Source organism: Terrapene carolina, unplaced genomic scaffold (genome assembly GCF_002925995.2).
Source record: "Terrapene carolina triunguis isolate 2854851 unplaced genomic scaffold, T_m_triunguis-2.0 Scaffold35022, whole genome shotgun sequence".
Classification (NCBI taxonomy): domain Eukaryota; kingdom Metazoa; phylum Chordata; order Testudines; family Emydidae; genus Terrapene; species Terrapene triunguis.
Genome location: NW_020699373.1, coordinates 1,545,924 through 1,566,758, shown reverse-complemented (window position 1 = coordinate 1,566,758; position 20,835 = coordinate 1,545,924). Strand labels below are relative to the sequence as shown.

Sequence of the window (20,835 nt, the reverse complement as noted above, 5' to 3'; positions counted from 1 at the left end):
CATAAAAATGTGGTGCTGGAAGGGATCTTGAGAAATAATCCAGTCCAGTCTTCTTCCCACCCCCCAAAAAAAGCAGGACCATCCCTGACAGGTGTTCGTCTAACCTTATTCTTAGAAACCTCTAGTGACGGGGATTCCACAACCTCACTTGGAAGTCTGTTCCATTATGGAACTATCCTTAGGGCATATCTACACTTACCGGTAGATCAGCACTGCTGCAGTCGATGCAGGTCTGGTGTGTACTCCACCTCCCAGAGGAGTGTAAGGGATGTCAACAGGAGATGCTCTCCCGTCGACACAGCACAGTGTAGCCACCGCGGGAAGTGGATCTAACTACATCGACGTCAGTTATGTTATTCACGTAACTGAAGTTGCATAAGTTAGATCGATTTACCACGATCGTGTAGACTAGCCCTTAGAGTTAGAAAGATTTTCCTCATATCTAATCTAAATCTCTCTTGCTGTACATTAAGCTGCTGCTGCTTGTTTTACCTTCAATGGACATGGAAAACAATTGATCACCATCCTCTCTATAACAGCCCTTAACATATCTGAAGACTGTTATCAGCCCCCCATCCCCCACCTCCCCGCCCCCAGTCTTCTTTTCAAAGGCTAACCGTACCCAGTGTGATACAGTCAGGCCGGATGGCTGTAAGAGGGTAGTGGAACGCAGATACGTTAGCCCTAGAATGTTAAAGGCCTTTTTTCCTACAAACCTAGAAGGGGTTACCTCAGGTTAATTAGAGACACCTGAATCCAATTAAGGGCTGCCTGAGACCTTTTAAAACCCCTCCTGCAGTGAGAGAATGGACACACACTCACTCTCTCTCTCTCTCTCTCTCCTCTCCTGTTACCACGCTAGTAGCTGCAGGAAAGTAGCTTCTCCAGGAGGAGAGGCTGTGTTCCTTCCCATAGGAGAAGCAGAGGCCTTACCAGTGTTGAATAGAGCAGAACTGTTACCTTCTATGTCTTACATATGACACTCCAGTTAATACACACAGAATATTATTGGCCTTTTTTGCAACTTCATCACATTGTTAACTCATTGTCAGCTCCCATTGACATTAATAGCAGCTACTAGGCAATGAACAGTTTGAAAATCAGGTCACTTTTAGATGCCAGAGGGGTTGATCCTACACTCATTGAAGTTAAAGGTAAAACTCCTTATTAACCTCAATGGTACAGGGTAAAGCTTTAAATTAAGATTTAGGAGCCTACTTTCAGACACTCAGTTTAGAAAATCTTGACCAAATTATGTATGCACTTTAATGGAACCCTGCTGCCTCATTTTGTTGTTTTAAAGTGCTCTCATGCCCTGTTTGGGAGATATGGAGAAGTATGCACTGCATCAAGTGATTTTCAGAATTGCCCATCTAGTAAATATAGGCTCTGATTTAGCAAGCTGTTTAATCATGAAGCATATGAATCAATGGAACTAGTCAAATGTGTTTAAAGTTTAGGCACATGCTTAAGAACTTTGCTATTGAAGCCATGAAGAGTATTTTATAAAGCCCAAAAGAGACATCAAATGATCAGCTAACTGATAATGGCTGAATATTGTGAGATGCTGTTTAATGTTGCTGGTGAAAAAGTACAGTCATTATAGGGTGATCTGGTAGCAACCTCAATATTTAGATTGCCTAACATTTTCCATGATCAAATATTTTTGCGACCTTTTTTTCAGAAGCTCTCAGACTTCAGTTGTTTACAGCAGGCCTTGGAAATTTGGCTGGGACAAAGCCCCTGTGACAAGACAAGTGCCTTTTATTTTGTCACATGAAATTCTATTCTGTTATGAACTCAGTTTTACATGTGACAAAACTGATTCACACATACTTTAAGGAACTAATTTTCAGAGGTGTCTAGCACGTGCTGCTCCCATTGACTTCAGCTGGAGTTGTAGATACTCAGCACTTTCGAAACTCAGCCCTATATGACTTCCCCAAGATCAGTGTGGGCCTGATTGTGCCACCTTTACTCATGTTACATAGCACCTTACTCTGCAATTAGCACCATTCACTGTAACGGGGCTAAATTGCAGAGGAAGTTGCTACTCAGTGTGAGTAAGGGTGGCAGAATCATGCTCTCAGAAGTCAACGGGAGAGCCAAGAAAAGAATTCAGGTCTCCAGACTCTCGGTCCATTACTCTATCCATTGGACTTTGCTCTCTACAATAGCTTGGGCTCCATTAACACTTGTGGAATTGTGTCAGTTTACCTTATCTGAGGATCTGGCCCATCGAGTATGTCATCCTACAAGTTCAAGATATAACCCCGGTTGGAAATTGTGTCCAATATTTAGATAGTATTTAACTTAATTTTACCCAGGAATTGTTTTTATCCTGATAAACCATCCGCCATTAATTTAAAACCTGTGTGTACTTAACAAAAATGTTTATTTCCAGAAAACAAAGTACTATTTAAACAAAACAAAAGACAATTAAAAATATTTGCTGAATGTTGCTTATTTTTGGTTCTTCATAAAATCTCTCAAATTAAAAGGTACGTATAATAATAGAATGAAAATCCATTCCATGCAGTACAGTCTGAAGGATGCAGTTTAACTGGAATAATTTTGTATAAAAAATTGCTGTCTCTCTCCCTCTCTTCCTTTCTTTTCTATAAATGTGAGAAATTCGTAGTCTCTTCTTATGTCTCAACATGATAAATGAACTAATTTAAAATATTTTCCATGCCTCATCTGTCCACTCCACAAGCTGTCAATGAGCTTGGATTGGGAGCTTTCATGTCAATAGTCCACAGCGAGCAGTTGTATTATTTTGAAATAAGAATGTTGTTTCCATGGCAAACTTGGAACTTTTTGGAACTGTGCTGATATCCACATACTTTCAGGTTTATGCAAGAAAAATGATACTTTTGTGAGATTTCTAAGGCAAAGGGTCCTTTGTTTGCTTGACCATAATAAAACCCTTGTATTGTTCTTTTTCCTTTTTTGGTCTTTCAGATAGATAGCAATTGGGGAAAAGCAAAAGATGGAGAGAGACATTAGAAATATTGAACTTTATTTTAAACATTAAGCTTTTGTGTGTGTGTGTGTGTGTGTGTGTCTGCATTTTAGTGTCTTTTCTTACTTTTATAGTAAAAAAAAAAAAGAAACAGTTAATGCATTTAAATTTACGGAGGGAAGTGATTTGGCAAATGTTTATAATGGCTTAGAACTGTAAGATACACATCACCTTGTTCTGCAACAGGCTCAGATTTTTCTGAGTATTTACTTAGTGGAGTTAATGCAGGAGTGTGGGATGGGAGAAAAGGCTTGGAAAACACTTTTACTGTTTTTGAGATGCTACAGGCTGGTCATTTTGGATTTGTTGAACTTTTTACATTTAATAAAGTATTTTAATGTGCCTTTAGGGGATGCCATAACTTTACTATTCTGCCTTATCACCCTGGTCTGCTTAAATAACACAATGCTCCGGCGAGGTATCACATTAAAGTTGATTCTAGTTAAAAGTAGATTTTGGCTTTTTGCCGAACACTGCACAATTCTCAGTAAGCTTAAATGGTCCCATAAGCTTTTTAACACTCAAGGTTTCCAAACAGGCTGAAATACAGAACTTGTTTAAATATTTTCCCAAAGAATCTTTTTAGTTTTTATATAACTCTTTTCCCCTTTGTACAGGAATAGCCCTTCCCTTCCTGGATTTGACATCTGTACTCATATGGACATTGTTATTAGCTTAGGTGTGACTTACATTGGCCCCCTCTACAGTAAGTTGAACCAGGTGATTCTTGGCTAGTGGCACAACCCCACTAAACTATGGCTGTCCTTCTCATATATTATAATGTTCTGCCCACAATAGCCCCCCTTCAACAGAGAATACGCCATCAAGCAGCTGCGTCCCCAGTCTTTGCCAATGTACTGCACATGCGTAACATTTTCCTTCCCAGAGGCAGAGTGCATTCACCTACATAATTGGCCATGACCTCTTCTTGCCCAGAGCATAGGGACTCAAGTCCATTCCCATTTCCAAATGTTTTAAGACACAAGGCAGCACATTGCTGTCATGCCAGTGGGCAAGCCTCAGGGTAGATGAAATTTTGATACAAGTACTTGTATCATCATCAGAGGTTTCTGTTCGAGCTTGACAAGATTCCTGTTTCTAAATATTTGAACATGCAGGTCTTAAATGCAACTATGTCTGTCTCAGGACTGTTTCCATCTGTGGTGGTGGGTGTTGTTGGTTTTTTTGGTGTGTGTTTTTTTTTAATTTAAATTATCTCTTTTGAGTCTTTGTAGGGAAAAAAGAAAATGTTTATCTTTTTAGCTTATTGATATCAGCCTGCAGGCTAGCTGTTCTCAGAAGGATGGAAAATATATTGGTTAAGAGATGCAGGCACCTATTTTGTGATAAAGAATTTCTTTGCATTTTTTCCCAGTAAAGTAAATTGCTTGCAGGATAGTGCTAAGAATGTAATCCTTTCAGTGCTGCATCTCAGTAGATCTAGTTTAAACTGCTTTCTCTTATTACAGAGTAAAGTTGTGTGTGTGTATGTGTTTTTCTGCAAGTATATCATCTGCAGAAACATTGACTTCCCATGTAACAAATATAAATAACTAGATTTCTTGTCGGACCAGTGCTTTATATAAAAATGCAGTTGAAGTCCAAAAATGGCCTGGAAAAACAATGTCACTTCATGCCAAATTTTACAAGTCCTAGATGATCCCAGGATCCCTTCTCTATAGGAATTAGTCAAACCCAAAAGTCATAAGTAGTATTTCCACCACCCTTGAGAGGTGTTAGGAAGTGCCCCTTTCATTTCCAACATTTTAATTTCCAACAGGTTACATAGGAGTCCTTCTGGAGAGAGGGCAACTTTAATTTAGCACTGCGCTCCACAGCCACCACACTGGTGGTGACTGCATCAGAGATGCACTGAACAGAGGCATAATCTGGTTGCTTTGGCATAACCCCCACCCAGTCAGTACAAAAACAGCCTGGCCCCCTGGGTGCTTTACCCCTGCAGTCTCCCTTTATATAAAATTTGAATTGATCACACATGAAGCTTCTGTGTTGAATAAGAAAAAGCACTTTAATAAATAAACTTTCTTCCTGAAGGATATTAAAAACCAGATTCTTTCCAGCCTCCCTTATTTGCCTTGCTATGAATGTGCTCCTTTGGCACCAATGTCAATCATGTTTGGCTTTCATTTCATAATGCTTGCAAGTTGCACCTAACACAGGCATGATGCTACTTTTAAATGTCACCTTTTAGTGTTGTGTTAAATTCATTTGTATGGTGTGATGCTGAAATGAAAGGGGGAAAATGACAAGAAAATAATGAAGCAGGAAAGGCAAATGTAATATTTCAAAGCCATGTCTGGCAAAGAGATGTAGTTTGTCCTGTAGTAAAAATACATAAAAGGTATACAGGAGACTAACGTTAAGCTGAAATCGTAACCCTTTCTTTTTAAAGTAATAGCTCACAGCCACATATTCATATTTCAGTAAGCAAATTAAGTAGGAAGTGGGCAAGGGAAGCAGTTGGTGGTGACTGAGTTCTTACAGAAGCACCTGGTATAGATTGCATTTGGAGAAAACTGTGTTCATTGGCTGACTACCAGGAACAAATAAACTATAAATGTTGTGATTCTACTTTTAGAAAAGGAGTTTTGGTGATTTATCAATTTATATTTTCCTTTTGGTATTTGGTGGTGCTTCAACATAACCTATTTATACAGAAAGTTGTGTAGATGTGTGTGCATAGGATGAACTTCTCAAAAGTTTTGTCCACCCCTGTATAAGGAATATAAAATACTGGTGTACTTGCTGAGTATGCTGGGCAGATTATGTAAATGAAGGTCAACAGTACTGATCTCAGCCTGTTTTTTGGGTCCTGGGGGAGATCACGCAAGCCCCCTTGTTAAAATTCTGCCAGTAGTGTTGGGGAATTTCTCCATTTTGGATGGTGTAGCCTGCTTTCTAAATCACCCCTGCCAGGGACAACTGAAAAAATACTTCTGGAAGGAACAGTTTATTGTTTTGGAATTCATCAAATTGTACCAAACTGCAAGAATATTTTTTTTTAATCCACAGAAGATTGATCTGAGAGGTAGATCAGGTAGAACAGTGATTGGCACCAATATAAGACAACCTGGATTGATTGTTGGAGAGAGAGAGCACCCTATAAAGTTTCTTTCTTTCTTTCTTTCTTTCTTTCTTTCTTTCTTTCTTTCTTTCTTTCTTTCTTTCCCCACGCCCCTATTTCCAGTTACAAAACTTGATCAGTATGTAATGTATATTTTCAGGAAGATTCCCTTAGCATAGATTATTTTTGTGAATTTTATAATATTGTTTAGTAAATTCCATTTCACGATTTGCTGCTTCTTGCCAAGGCATAGAAATGTTTGGGAAAAAATTAATAATCCAAATCATTATTTAAAAAAAAAAAAAACCCTTAACCTCCACTTATCTGTTTAAGTTCTTGCCCTCAGAGAGCATGTTACTGTTTAATTCATGATCCTGCTAGAGACTGGGATTTTGTTTGTAAATATTAATCTCTTTGGGGAAAGCAATATCAAATTGTTTATATAAGGATGCACAAAATTCATTATGTAAACTATCAGCAAGCTTTTTTCTGAAAAATACTGGCATCTTTTTCACCCCCCTCTCATGGCCATTCTTTTAAATCCATTCTCTCTCTGCATTTGGAGTCTATTGTTATTAAATAACTGTTCTGTGATTATGAAATCCATTTACCTCAGAACACTTTTTATTTGGAGGGCAAAGAGCAGCATCTACAAAATCTCAGTGAAATATCAGTGTATTATTCTGTCCTATATTCTTAATCTACAGTTATATAAACAATTTTATTTATTCTCTATTTGGTATTGCATCTGGATCTGTGATTAAGATTGATCCTCAGCCGCTTTCTCCCATACTTTTTACTTTGTAAAAATATCTAGCAAACATTAAATCATAATGATATTCTTCAGGGGTATCTAAGAAACTGAATGTGCTTTACCAGATAAGAACAGCCTTAGTTTACCCTTACGGGAACATCAGGATAGTGAATTACTATAGCTATCAAATGAATGTTGAGTAAGCATGAATGCATTTCAGTAAACGTATTGTTATTTTTGGCAAACTGAAAATGCAGAGATTCATTGTGTTGACGAGGAATCTGAATTTGAAATACCTGGTGTAAATACATCATTTTGTTACCTTTTGTCATTTTTCATCATCTCCATATTCATATGCTCAGGTTAATTTAAATTTGGATTAAATTGCTTAATTTTCTTACAACTTTGGAGTATACTACTATGTACTCTAAAATATGTTACATCTTATTTTCTCAGGTGCATCTTTATACCAGATGTAATCTTTGATTTATCACTCTAACAAACCTTGAGACTATCCCTTGAACCCACCAATTTCAAAAGGTGGGAAAGATCAGACCTGTAAATATCATCAATCTCAAGGAGAATTTTCAAAACCCTGCACAGCGAGGGCAAGATTGTTGGTTGCCCTGTATGCCCATGCAGAGAAATATGGGGATGTAAGGCATTCCCTTACTCCCCTACACTGGCTACCTACCCTCTCCACTATGTGCCAGCCTGAAGCAGCTGAGCCAGCACAGAGGAGGCGGTAATCTGTGCAGGTGTAGGGCTGGAATAGACTACTTCCCCGCTAGTGTGAGGTGGAACAAGAGACTAAATTGTGACCAGGGCCGGATTTACACCTTACGCACTCCGAGGCACAGCATCTTCAGTGCCCCCCCTGCCTACAGCTGACCTTCATGTTTTCTGTAAAAAACAAAACAAAAAAACTTTTTACCCACTTTTAACTTTTAGATGCCCCTAGGCACATGCTTTACTGTGCCTAATTGGAAATCCAGCCCTGATTGTGACTCTGAGTTAGAGAGAATCTTCGCAGGAAAAATACTACTAGGCTTTGAAGGATTAGCTTTGGGGTGGGGGTAAATGTCGATTACACTGTACACACACAATCCAACAAAAACTTTGCTTCCATCAATGATGATCTAAATTGACAAAATAAGCAAAATGCTGCTTGAAAACTTATTAGCGTTTGATTTAACGATATTTACTTCGTATATTTTGACATGTGATGCTAACAATTTGTGTTTTAATGATAATAAAGCTTTAACTTTTTGAATCTCAGTGCCTACTGTCATTAAGTAATTGTCTGACCACCCACTCATCTCCCCCCATGATTTCCCACAACTATGAAAATTTAGTTAGATAAAAATGCTTAAAATAAACATCAATATTATCTGTCAAAATTATATTTTTAAAAATGAATTCTGTTAAACTTAATTATTATAATCATTGGTTACACTCAGGTTGGTTAATATCACACTCAAGTATTAGGTTTGTGCACACAAATATGGAGGAAGCCCAGGCCGTGGGAGTATGCATCTTGGGCCTTGTCCTGTGGGGTGCCAAGGGTATTCTGCAGCATGCAAGATAAGGCCCATTTTGTGTAATGAACCTATTTTACAGAAAATCTCACCCTCAAAGAATAAGCAATCTCAGTTTTTGCATTCTCATGATCCCTCTCTTCCTTCCTTGCAGTTTGGGTTTCCTTTCTCTGTTTTTCTCTGCCCATCATCCTTGTTTTTTCTCTGAAAGAATTTGTCTTTTTTAAACTCTATTTTCTTATAATTCTTTTGAAATATAGAATAATAGTGAAATAGACACTCTATGTAATGAACATACAGTGGGAAAAGGTTACTTACAGGAAAGAAAATAACACACTGCAACCACCATCCACTAAAGCCCAGAGTTTATAAGTGCCTATAAGGAATAAATTATCAGGAAGAGTTTGAGGGAGGAAGCAATTACCAACAGGTGTCACAGAGAGCACTGTTCAGTTTATAACTAACATCTAATATGTACCAGTTCACTATTAAGTTCTTGAACAAGGATCCAAATCACTAAGGGGAGAAAATTATCATTTTCTCTACTTTTTTTGTTAGCTAAATATGGAGTATTAAATAGCTTTTAGGGCCTACATTTTTAAAAGTGCATGCGCATTTTCTCCTGTCCAGAGCTGTGGACATGCTGCCTGGTACACATGTGTAAATCAGGGATTTGCTCATGCCCATGCCTTTTCACTTGCGCTACCTCAACTTGTATTTGTGCTTTAGTGTGTGTCTGTCATCTTGAGGCTGAGCAGTATCAGAATTATCCAAAAGTTACTACAAAATAAAGGACATAGCATCTTCAAAATCATAAGAAATTTATTTTATTGTGGTATATATCAGTCTTAGTACCTTTCAGTTATGCCTTCTGAGGGAGATCTCATCCTTAGACTAATAATTGGTTTTGTGTGACCTAGGTTCAGGAAAAAAAATAGATCTTCTCTCCCTGAATATACAGTAACTCTCCTGTCTCTTCCTAATCTTATCCATGATTCCTTTTCGTACTTGAATTAAAAATAATAATGTACCACCAGAGATAAGTGTGTCCTTGGAGTTAATTGGTATAATACATGCCTTCTCTTGATTCAGCAATAAAGTGGACACATCTCATTGTTAGAAATACAATAAGCTTTTTTTCAATTCATATAATTCTAAATCTGCACTACCAACTTACTTAGGGCCAGATTCTTGTCTCAGTTACACTAGTGTAAATCCAGAGTAACTTCACTTAAGTTAGTAGTTACTAAGATTTACACCAGTAAAACTGAGATCAGAATCTGCTCCTTAATACTTTGCAAGTTTATTTTCTTAAAGCCTTCCCCTTACTCGCAATGATCAAGCATAGCATATGCACTGTAGTTTCCAGCATTTTTGAATGATTAAGGGAAGAGTTTTCTTAATAAAGCTTCTGAAATTATTCCTGGAACTCTCGTATAAACAGGCTTTTTCGCCAGATTTCTAGTATTCTCTAGTTTGAGCTAAGTAAATAATACTGTGAGAAAATGCCGTGCGTGTGTGCAGTATTTCAGTGTGTCCACATTAGTATATTAAGGGATTGAAAAGAGGGGAAGAAGTGAAACTCAATGAATTTTTAAACCTAAAAAATAGTTTGGGTAAAGTTCTTATTTTAATCTGTATTGATTTGGCCGTCTACCGATATCTGAGCCTCTACACCCTTCGTTTAGATCTCTTCTGACCTTATCATTTGGCTATTACCCGGTTCAAGGTCTGTGTTTTCCGAAGCATGTTTCCAAATCCTCCTGAACTTGTGTCACAGTTTTCCCATGTCTTTCATTTCATGTTTCTCAGCTCTTCCACTTCTTGAAGCAGAGAGAGTCTGGCAAATCATGTGACTCATGTTATGTAGAATAGCTAATTTTAATTCAACCCTTTTTTTGATGCATGAACCAATTAATTATAACACTATGTACTTCCTGTGTTAATTTTTTTCTTTGTTTTGCATAGGACATTTTTATAAGTTGAAGTACAAACATATACAATAGTTCATCTTATAATTTCTTAGTGTCTTGGTTCTTGTTACCATCCTAAAATGCTGGCTATAGAACAATTTGATGCGGATGTTCTAGGTGGGGCAGGTAGCGCTGCCTGTACTTACAGTTGCCCAACACTTCGAATTATAAGACCCTTGGTTCAATGAGTTAGAACTTCACCAAATTTTAACCATTTGGGCAAAAATGCCAGATTTCTCAATTGAGCTGCTGCTGCTTTTTTTTTAAGTTTCAGCAATAATGGTGTAGCCATTTCAGAGAAGAAGATGAGTGAAAATACATTTGCTCATGTTTAAAATATTCTTCCAACCACTCTGCTGAAAAGCTCTAGCACTTCCATGCTTTCTAGCAAGGATTTGATATTTTTCAGGGTGACCTCCCTGTGTCAGGTATGTGCCTTTTGCCATCCCCGGGAAAATCTGCCCACATTTGGCCAAGTTATAGGCCTCTGAAAAATTCCACTTCACACATTCTCAGTAAAGGTTTAGTAGAGTTTGGCAGCTAAATTCTCTGGAGCATTTGCCATCCTCTCACAGTTTCCTACATGCCAACCAGACTGTGGATGCATCATATTCACAGAACAACTGAGCATTCTCCATTTCATATCTGCCAGGGGCTGAACAGGACTTTCCCTGCAATTGCTCCTCAAAGCTGGGGGTTGCTTAGATACTGGGCACCAGAACTGAGAGCAGGGAAACAGTCTCTCCTTTGCTCTCACTACACCCCTTGCTGGTGCCCAGAGGGACAGGAGCAGAGTGATGGGATAGAAAGGCAGGAGCCGATGATGGGAGAAGATAAGAGCAAGGGGCAAGGACAGGAACTGTTGAGTGGGGTAGCATAGGAGCAAGGGGGCATGGGCAAAAGCTAAAGACTGGGCAGGAGCAGGAGTTGATTTTAGAGGCAGACAGGTGCCAGAGAGGATAACAGTGGGGACGAAGGGATAAGGGCAGTGACTTGGGAGGGAAATATAAGAGCGGAAAGGGACATAGATAGGCTCAAGGCACAGGGGGCAGAAGGCTCTGAAATCATTATAACACAGTCCCCTACTGAACATGGATCCCACCCCCTGCTGCTGACCCTGTGGGGAGTCAGTACAATTACACAGGATGAAATTTTTGTTTTTCAATTTTTACGTTTTTTAAAGTTTGTGAAATTACATTAAAATGGGATCTAATGAACTAAATAAGCGACTGGGAGGTAGAAAGTCCTGAGTGCTGATCCCATTACTATGCAGGCTTGGGAAAGTCATTTAACCTTTCTGTCTCTGTTTCCCTCTCTATTTAATGCGAATAATAATACTTGCCTTGAAAGGGTAGTTAAATGTTTGTAAAGCATTTTGAAATCTTTGGATGAAAGGCTTCCAAGACCAATGTATTAATTTTACAGTGTTTTACTCCTATGAGGCACTGAACGTTGTGGGTTCACTTCCTTAGTCTGCTCATGCTTTGTATTCTAACTTTACTTTTGAGGATGACTTGAACCAACAAATTCACCACTCTGGCAGCGTTTGCTGTGACAGTTACATAAGTTCAAGGCAATCCCATCATACAATGTTGAGTTGGTGAAGTTCACTGATGACACTTTAGTGAGTTGCTTTGTAAAAACTATTGGTAAATTTAGAGCGATGAAAGGAATCAGTAGTACTTCAACACCACATAGTCAGATTGTGGAATTCACTACTGCCAAGGCCATTGGGTAAAATAGTGAGGGTGGATTTTAAAATATTATGATAATCAATTACATATTTCTTGTTTTATAAGCTATGATGAGGGTAAGCAGGAAAGAGCTATATCCCCATGTACAGTATTACACAATTGGCAATACATAGTAATGGAGTATTTCTCCATCTGACATATTGGTTATTGGCTAGTTCTGGCAGTAGGATACCAGACTTCATGGACAAATTGTTTTATTCAGCGAGGCAGAGCCTGTCTCTCTCATTTCTCCCATCCCCCAATGCCTATTTTGAACACACAGGAACATAACAGAGTGTACGTATTTTAGTTTTATTGTTGTCACACATCATGATTATTTTTGAAGAATTATATTAATAATTTGCTCACTTTGGGAGAAAGGGTTGATTTGTAGGGCAGTGCATGGGATTTAGAATCAAAATGATTAATAATGATCAACTACATATCAGATTCCCCACTACGGCACCAAAACCATTAACTCTTTGTGTGTCCATAAAGAAAGACAAAAATGCTGACTTAGAGTTACAGTATATTACAAGGTTTATTTGCAATTCAGAAAAGTTTGTTCTTTTTCAATACAGCTGAGCTGTAAAATGTAGTCAATAAAACGTGGAAATTAGCTAAGTTACGGTAGTTTAGTTGACATTCTGTTCTGTTTTGTTCGTACAGAAATGTATCTTCTGCAGACAGAGAATGAAGAAATTTTCCGGTGCCTGCATACAGTGTTCTTATGGGCGTTGTCCAGCTTCCTTCCACGTTACCTGTGCCCATGCTGCAGGGGTGCTGATGGAGCCTGATGACTGGCCTTATGTTGTCTACATCACATGTTTCAGACACAAGATCAATCAAAATGTGGTAAGGAACTTCTTTCTTTCTTTCTTTCTTTCTTTCTTTCTTACAAAAAATAAAATATGCTGTGGATAGTCTTTGCATTTTAAAAGTGTAATTAAGGCAGGAATTTACTTAGCTGTCTAGGGAAAATGAAGGAAGCGGGTTATGTTTAAAAGATTGCTCCGTCTATATTCTTTTCATATACAGCAGGTCATTATATTTTGACAGTTTCTCCTTATGTCTGGAGCTTGGAGAGATGTTCCTACTCAAACAGTGGTTGATAGGCCTGACATACTTTTCCATTAGGACCATTACAGTATGTATGGCTTCACCACCACAATAAATCAATACAGTCTCCTTTTTTTAATGTTCAGGGTAGTACAAATACCTGCATTTATTACAAAAACCCAGATTAAATATTATGAATATCCAATATAAAAATATTGCACATATAACATACTTATTCAGCATTCCCAATAAAACCTTGCAAATGTCCTTTCAAAATTTCAGTACTGACTGACAATAGTTATACAAAGTATGAGTAAAACTCCATGTTCTTTATTACAATGCCAGACGTTCCCATCAACGCTGAGAAAGAGCCTTTTAATGTTAGCTGTGATGTACACTCCATACACAATGTTGTCATTAACGGTCTTGTAGATCTTAATGCATTTTGTTCCACTTTATTTCTGTCACTTCTAGTGGGATATGCTTAACCATTCTGTATCTTTTTAAATTATATTTGAATTATTCCTTAACATTGTTCAGTCAGAAGAAATACATAATAGAATCTTTGCATGGAAAACACCCATTTGATCATTTAATCCAGTGTTTTTCAGACTTTTCATGTTGGTGACCCCTCATTCAAAGTCAAATTTTTTGCAGCCCTCCCTCCTTACATTTACTATGAACGTAAATGTGTCATTGATAGCAATGATAAATCTATATAACCTGTTTATTTTGTGTTTTGAGACGTTGACCGAGAATACTTGACCTCAAAGCGGAAGGGTGTGCAGGAAGTTGAAGAGTAAGATTTTGTTTGCTTTAGATTGTAATAACATTTTCAACACCACACAACCCCGGGCCCACAGGAGAATTAATCCGGCCCTGCTTGGGATAGATGGCAATTGAATGGCCCTCCAGTTTTTGCCCTGGCTGAGGTCTCCTTTTTTTGGCAGCTTCAATTGTTTGGTGCTTTCATACTTACTTTTTCTAAGCCAACCCTTGCTGCTCCTTACTCATATTTTGTTTTTTTCTGAACTCCATCTAATTTGTCTGTGCCTTTCTGTTACTGAGGCATCCAGAGTAACCAGCCACACTAACAAAGCACATCATTCTCTTATGCCTTTTTTCCCTCTAGACTGTAAGCCTGTCAGGGCAGGGATTATCTTTTTCTATGTTTGTACAGCACCCAGCACAACGAGCCCCCATCCTGACCTGGGTCTTATCCCTGCTTCCATAATATAAATATTTATTAATAAGGCTAATAATAATAATGCCTGTAAATTGTTAGTAAAGTAAGGTGGAACATGAAGCATTCACATTTTCTGTCTGTCTGTCTAATATGCACAGTATATTACATCTGCAATTTATCAGTATACTTTATTGACATACATTTAAACTGGGGCGCTGTAAACAATTGTTAAATGATAATTATTTTGTGCTCTAGAAGCCAAAACAAATGTTAGTCTGATACAACACTATTATGATAAAATGGACTCCCACAAAAATCCTTCATTTTTCCCCCAATGATTTTCTTGATCTATATTTGGTGTTATTAAAGGAAAAATAAAAATGACATTGAAAAACAGCATCTTGCACAACCACTTGTGATGTGTATGGGATGCATGGTCAGACTGGCTTGGATAAAAATAAAAATCAATCCAGCCTCTCCCAAAACTCAGAGCCAACAATATACCTTTACAGGAGGAGTTTGGGTTGATTGGCTTATTTTTTGTGGCCAGAACCAAAAAACCACGAGGGAAAGATAGGCTATTCTTGTGTGTGCTTTATTGGACAAAATCTTGGAGATATCAGAAATACTATGAGAGCCTTTCCTTCTGTAATTTTAACATGATTTTGAGACAAAGGAGGTTGACATGCGTTTGTATATGCTTTGATTTAATGCCCTACCTTTTGGATAATTAATCTAATCAAATCTCCAAACTTTCAGAAGTTTGTTCACCATTAATTTTCTTATTAGACCTTTATCCTTTCTGTTAGCTATTCTTTCATGCGGAGATTATACTGCCTTTTGCCATTTGGCACACCAGCACTTCTCTGTTTGTAATGAACCTTTCTTGTTTGTCCATCACTTTAACTTACATTGTATTGTTTGAAAGCAAAATAATTAAACAATGAGCACTGACTTTTTAAACTAGTTTTGCAATTTTAAAGAGAATAGAATAGAGATTAAAAAATAGAATATGTCAGAGCAAATCTGTACAGATATTCAGCTATTCAATAAACCACACATATGGCAAGATGCCACTATCCCTGCTCATGGAGAAAGCAAAACAATAATTAGCTGGTGTTATCTTAATAAAGTTGTCCCAAAATGCATTATGAGAGTTATTTGTTATTACCTAGGTCAAGGTTGAAAGAAAAATAAGAGTTCATTTTTTATTTAGGTTGGAGGAGGGGTGTGTGACAATTATCTAAGATAGTATTGTAATATATAAATTGCAATATGTAATTTTAAGCTATGTAAATCAGGGAGATTGCTTGACCAAAAGCCTATTCCCTCCCACACACACACACACACACACACACACACACACACACACACTTACTTACTTACTTACTTACTTTTACTTTACTGCATAATTTTAATATATCCCTTAACCTGAGTTATCGAGTCTCCGCCCACTGCAATGCTGACATTTTGTTTTGAGCCTGAATTATTTAGCAGTATAGTTAGTCTCCAACAAATTATGTTTAGATTATTTATCACAGTAGTCTCATAAACCTTTCTGACCTGGGGTCACAGCCTTTCTGAATCGTCGTGGTTATTTCTTCCTAGGTTACAGTTTTAATATCAACCATTGGCAAATTTGGCTTGTATTTTATGCTAAATAGAGATGGAGAAGGTAGGTGGGGAAGTAATACCAGTACCTATATAGTGTTTCAAAATGTAGTAAAAATAAATTGAATTTGGACTTTTAAATGTCGTGCTGCATTTTCAAAATCTTTCTCTTTGTGGGCCAAATTTTCAAATATGAGCGCTAATACTGTGCCTGCCAAAATGTATGGATGCTCCCTTTAGGTGTGCAAGCAGGCATTTCATCATGTAGACTGGGTAATTGCATGCCTAAAGGAATACACATCTATACTGTCACCCATTCTGCACACACAAATACTGGTTTGCTTGCAGTAAAGTAAATTTTGTGTGCAAAAATGGTTGTTTCATATTTTTTCATAGAAACAATGTATTATTTTGCATATGTAAATTTGAAAATATTGTTGCATAGGCAGTTCTCATCACGGTTATGAATGTTTAGATGACTAAACAATTGACTTAGTAATCTTTTATATTATTTATGTGCATATATAAAAGGAGAAAAGCCTCAACTGACTCATTTTTCCTGTTAAGATTCTTTTAGGAATTTGGATTAGAATAAAGACCCTTATAAGGATCAGGGGGCAATATTTTTGAGGGACAAACTGGAAAATAGTAGCTATTCCTTTTTGGACCTCAGCGATTAATATGTTTTAAATAAAGATAACCAACATTTTTGGATTAATTTAAGACCATGGTTCTCAGCCAGAAGTACATGTACTTCTGGGGGTAGGCAGAGGTCTCAACTCAATTCATCCAGATACTCAACTCATCCAGATCAGTGTTTCTCAGCCTGGGGGTTGCGACCCTCGGGGGGGGGCGGGGAGTCACAGGATGGGTTTAGAGGGGTTGCAAGTGCAGGGCTGGCATTAGGGGTGGCAAGCAAGGCAATTGCCCGGGGCCCTGCACCACAGGGAACCCAGTGAAGCTAAGTTACATGCTTCAGCTCTGGGCGGTGGGGCTCAGACTTCAGCCCCACTGCCTCAAACTCTGGCTTCAGACAAGGCTCACAAGTGAAAAACAGGCTCAAGTATCACACTGAAATGTAAGTACAATATTTATACTCCAATCAATGTATTTTATAATTATATGGTAAAAATGAGAAAGTCGGCAATTTTTCAGTAACAGTGTGCTGTGACACTTTTGTATTTTTATGCCTGATTTTGTAAACAAGTAGTTTTTAAGTGAGGTGAAAATTGGGGTACGCAAGACAAATCAGACTCCTGAAAGGGGTGCATTAGTTTCAGACAACAGAATCCTATAGCTCATGCTCTAAGGAGAGCTAGTCATTGTGGCTAGATCTCCATACCTTGCATAACTAAAGATCCCCTTGAAATCAATGACTGTTAAGTGGGCTTGGAATGTAGGATCAGGCCATAAAAATGAGGAGGCGGGAAGGGAAGTTTAGTATACAGCTGCAGTAGTGAACCATATGTGAATTTTTATGTTGTTGTGATTGCTCCTGGTCCTTCTGTGGATGTGCAAGAATAGAGAAAAGGGGATAGGGAGCCTCACGTATGTATATGGTTGCCCAGAAAAAAACCTTTATGTACATACCTTACACACACTGTTGTGGGTTTAAGATTGCTCTGTACTATAACATATCTAATCCAAAACCACGAAAGCAAGGAAATGAAAAGCATCTAACAGTACATACCCTCTACTCCTCCATCCAGAGACACGCACCTGACCACTAGAACAACCACCAGACACCTCAGACGACACACCACAACCTTCCTGCCCTTATAAAGATACTAGTAGACCTAAGCAGAAATTTTTCGTTCTCATTTTTTTTTAATGATAAATGGCTTTTTTGTCAAAATGGAAATTTCTGTGGGAAATGTTGATTTTTACAAAATTAGGGGAGTGGTAAATAGAAAAACTGGTTCTGTTTTCAACAACAAAAAATTTCATCCATTTGAGCAACAGTTTTCAGTAAAGCCAAAAGATTTTTACCTGACTGGCTGAAATGTTTCGATTTTTGATTGAAAATGTTTCAGTTTTTAGCAAAAACTTGTGGTTTTCAGTTACCAAAACCCATAACATTTTGTTTTTCAATGTTTGGATGAAAAACTTTAAAAATGTTATAGAAAAACTTTTGAAAAATGATTTTTTTTTTGTCAAAAATGTTGTGGGGAAAAACATTTTCCTACCAATTGTAGAAGTCAGTCTTCTAGCACCTCTTCACCCAAATTCCCCACCACTGCAAACAGACCAGACTTTTCCTGCTATCCGTTCTGCAAAATCACATATGATCCTGCACTGGCTGACCATCTTCATGAAAAACAGGATCTTCAACATTAGCATCTGTTGCTATCATGAAAACCAGGAGCTCCTGAGCTGGTTGGCCAGTGTCATGAAGACTAGGGTTCTCAGAACAGTAGCTGTTCCTATGCTGAAGATACTCTTCTTCATGAAACAGTCTCAAAGAGCTCTTGGGTTTTCACGAACCAGCAGCTACTACTTATAGAAGATCTTAGTCATCCAAGCTTTTGTTCTCCATTAGCTAAGTGCCGCACTTAAGGATTCGTTTATGACAAAGAACTGTAACATTTTTTAATTATTTTTGTTAATTAACAAAATAAATACATAACTCCAGAGAGCCCACTAAACTCTCCTTATCTCCTAGGGTTTCAGCTAGGAGAACCCAAAAAATCAGGGAGATAGACACTGAACTTTTTTTCGGTGAGGGATGCAATTTTTAATTGATTAGAACTTTAAAATTAATTAACTGATTTTTTTCAAACTCCCCAGAAAATTCAGGTTTTGCTCAGACATTACGTGCTAAAATTTACAGCATATACACTATATTTTTCCTATAAAACGAACAAGTTGAACTCCCACTTGAAGTGCAAAACAGAATACAAACTTAGTAACAGCTCCACCATAAGTGATCCTCTATTCTGTGTCTCTTGTGATGCTCCTGCAGCACAAATGTAATGGAGAGCTCCTGTAACAGGAGAGCTGGGGATTTTCTTTGTGTAGAAGAATCCCTGGTTGACAAAAAGCCAATGTAGCCAACTCTGTGCTGCCTGCCCCTGGCCCCCTGGCACTCTGGTGGTCGAGGGGCATGCCTTGGGGGAGACACAGAGACCAAAGGGAAAAAAATCCTGAACAGGCATACTGTTCAAATATCGCTTTCACATCAGGACTATAGCTCTAGGGGTAAAATTGGCATGGTGGAATAAAACTTAGGTTTCCATATGAAACCAAATACATCTTAGAGCTTTGATGATCCTCTACTATAAATATGATCGGGAACTTTTTAGACCAAGTGTTTCTTGGCTAGTTGTCAAGCTGTCCTGCAGTGACTGAAGGGTGTGGGTACCAACCTCAGGGCAAACTGTTAGGAAACAGGGCACAAACCCCAAATTGTTGAGAGTTCTATCCGTAGATTTCACCTATCAATTATCAAGTGTAAACTCATCAGAAACTAAAACAGCCTTAACATGAAATTACAGACAGTCCCTTGGGTACTCCGATCTGTCTTGCCTCCCAGGTAAATCCACCGTACACTGAAGATCACAGGAATATTCAGATTACTCTCAGTCACAAGGATCAGTCACTTACCCCAGGTCCATTGCATCTTAGATTTCACACGAAAGACAACACTACACACAAATGAGTTTCAATCTTAAATTTCAAAAAGGAACAGAAGCTTCTATGATAAGCAAGCTCAATATGTCCTTCAGGACTAACCAGGCTAAGCACTGGGGATCTTTTGCTTATGCTTAGTAATCCTTGCTCCTCAGAGTCCAAGCAGCATAAAGATACAGTTCCTCCTTGTTAGGGCTTTTTATTCCTTCCCCACTTCTGCTTAGAGTTGCAAACTCAGCTGATGGAAGGAACTCACTTGCACATCTTCTCTTCATGATGGGGGAGAAAACAATCAACAAAGTCTTTTGCCCTCTGATGTTCCACAATACTTCATCTTGTGTTTCTGTGCCTTTTATGTCGGGCAGGACATAACACCTGTTGGAGACTAGTATTTCACACTAGCTAATGCTTCTCTCCTGTCTGGTGATTTACACAGTTACAGAGACTTATAGTGCAAGTGCTCAAATAATACCTTACAATATGATACAGATGTTATAAGTGATATTAATCCAAGTAGCAATTTACAAGTGTTCAATAAAGCAGAAACACTAAGCACATTTTTATAACTCTAATGATTTTACCAGTACTAACACACAGGTGGACCAAACTGATTCCAGCTATGTGTTTTCAGTATCCAACGCATGGGGACCTTGGCATAAGATGGCATCTGGTTTGCTAGCAATACACCAGTCACACAAATAAAGAGCAAGGACTTCTACCATAATGTTTCCCATTTTTTCAAGTTTACATATGGAAGGCCAAGATGGCTTTGTGTGTGTGTGTGTGTGTGTGTGTGTGTTCGATTTTCTCTGTTTCTACTGCTATCTTAGTTCATCCTTGCCTTGGGTTATGTTGAAGAAAAATCACACTTTCTGAACCACAATTTGCACCATAATCTGAAAGATACCACAGCTGTTTCTTTAATCTGATAGAGCCCCTTGCATAACAACTGTCCTTTCTGATCAAAAATGACATTCTTAACGTCAATAAGTTCTTAGGCTTTTCTGACAGGAAATGTTTTCTGGGACAGGCAATCAATTATACAGTGTGCTTGTCAATATGTTTTTCTGCAAAATAAATCAAGAATCCTACCAACATAGCATACTGAAAGCCAAACTCCATCCCCTTGAGCTGGGATGCAGTAGGGTTTTCTATGGTTTGAGTTTTTTGTTCATTTACTTGGTTTTCTGCCTGGAGGTAGGGGGATTGAGTTGTGGAGTTTATTTTGTGAACCTTTTACC

The 20,835-nt window shown here is 38.0% G+C and overlaps 1 protein-coding gene across 1 annotated transcript in view; it reads left to right on the top strand.

The window, feature by feature from the left end:
- The window catches only part of LOC112116425 (lysine-specific demethylase 4C), a 438,460-nt gene that overhangs the window by 379,393 nt on the left and 38,232 nt on the right, over nt 1–20,835 (top strand). The window contains exon 22 of the mRNA XM_026646385.1: nt 12,778–12,963. Coding sequence (XP_026502170.1) covers nt 12,778–12,963 — 186 coding nt within the window. The remainder of the gene's footprint in view (nt 1–12,777; nt 12,964–20,835) is intronic.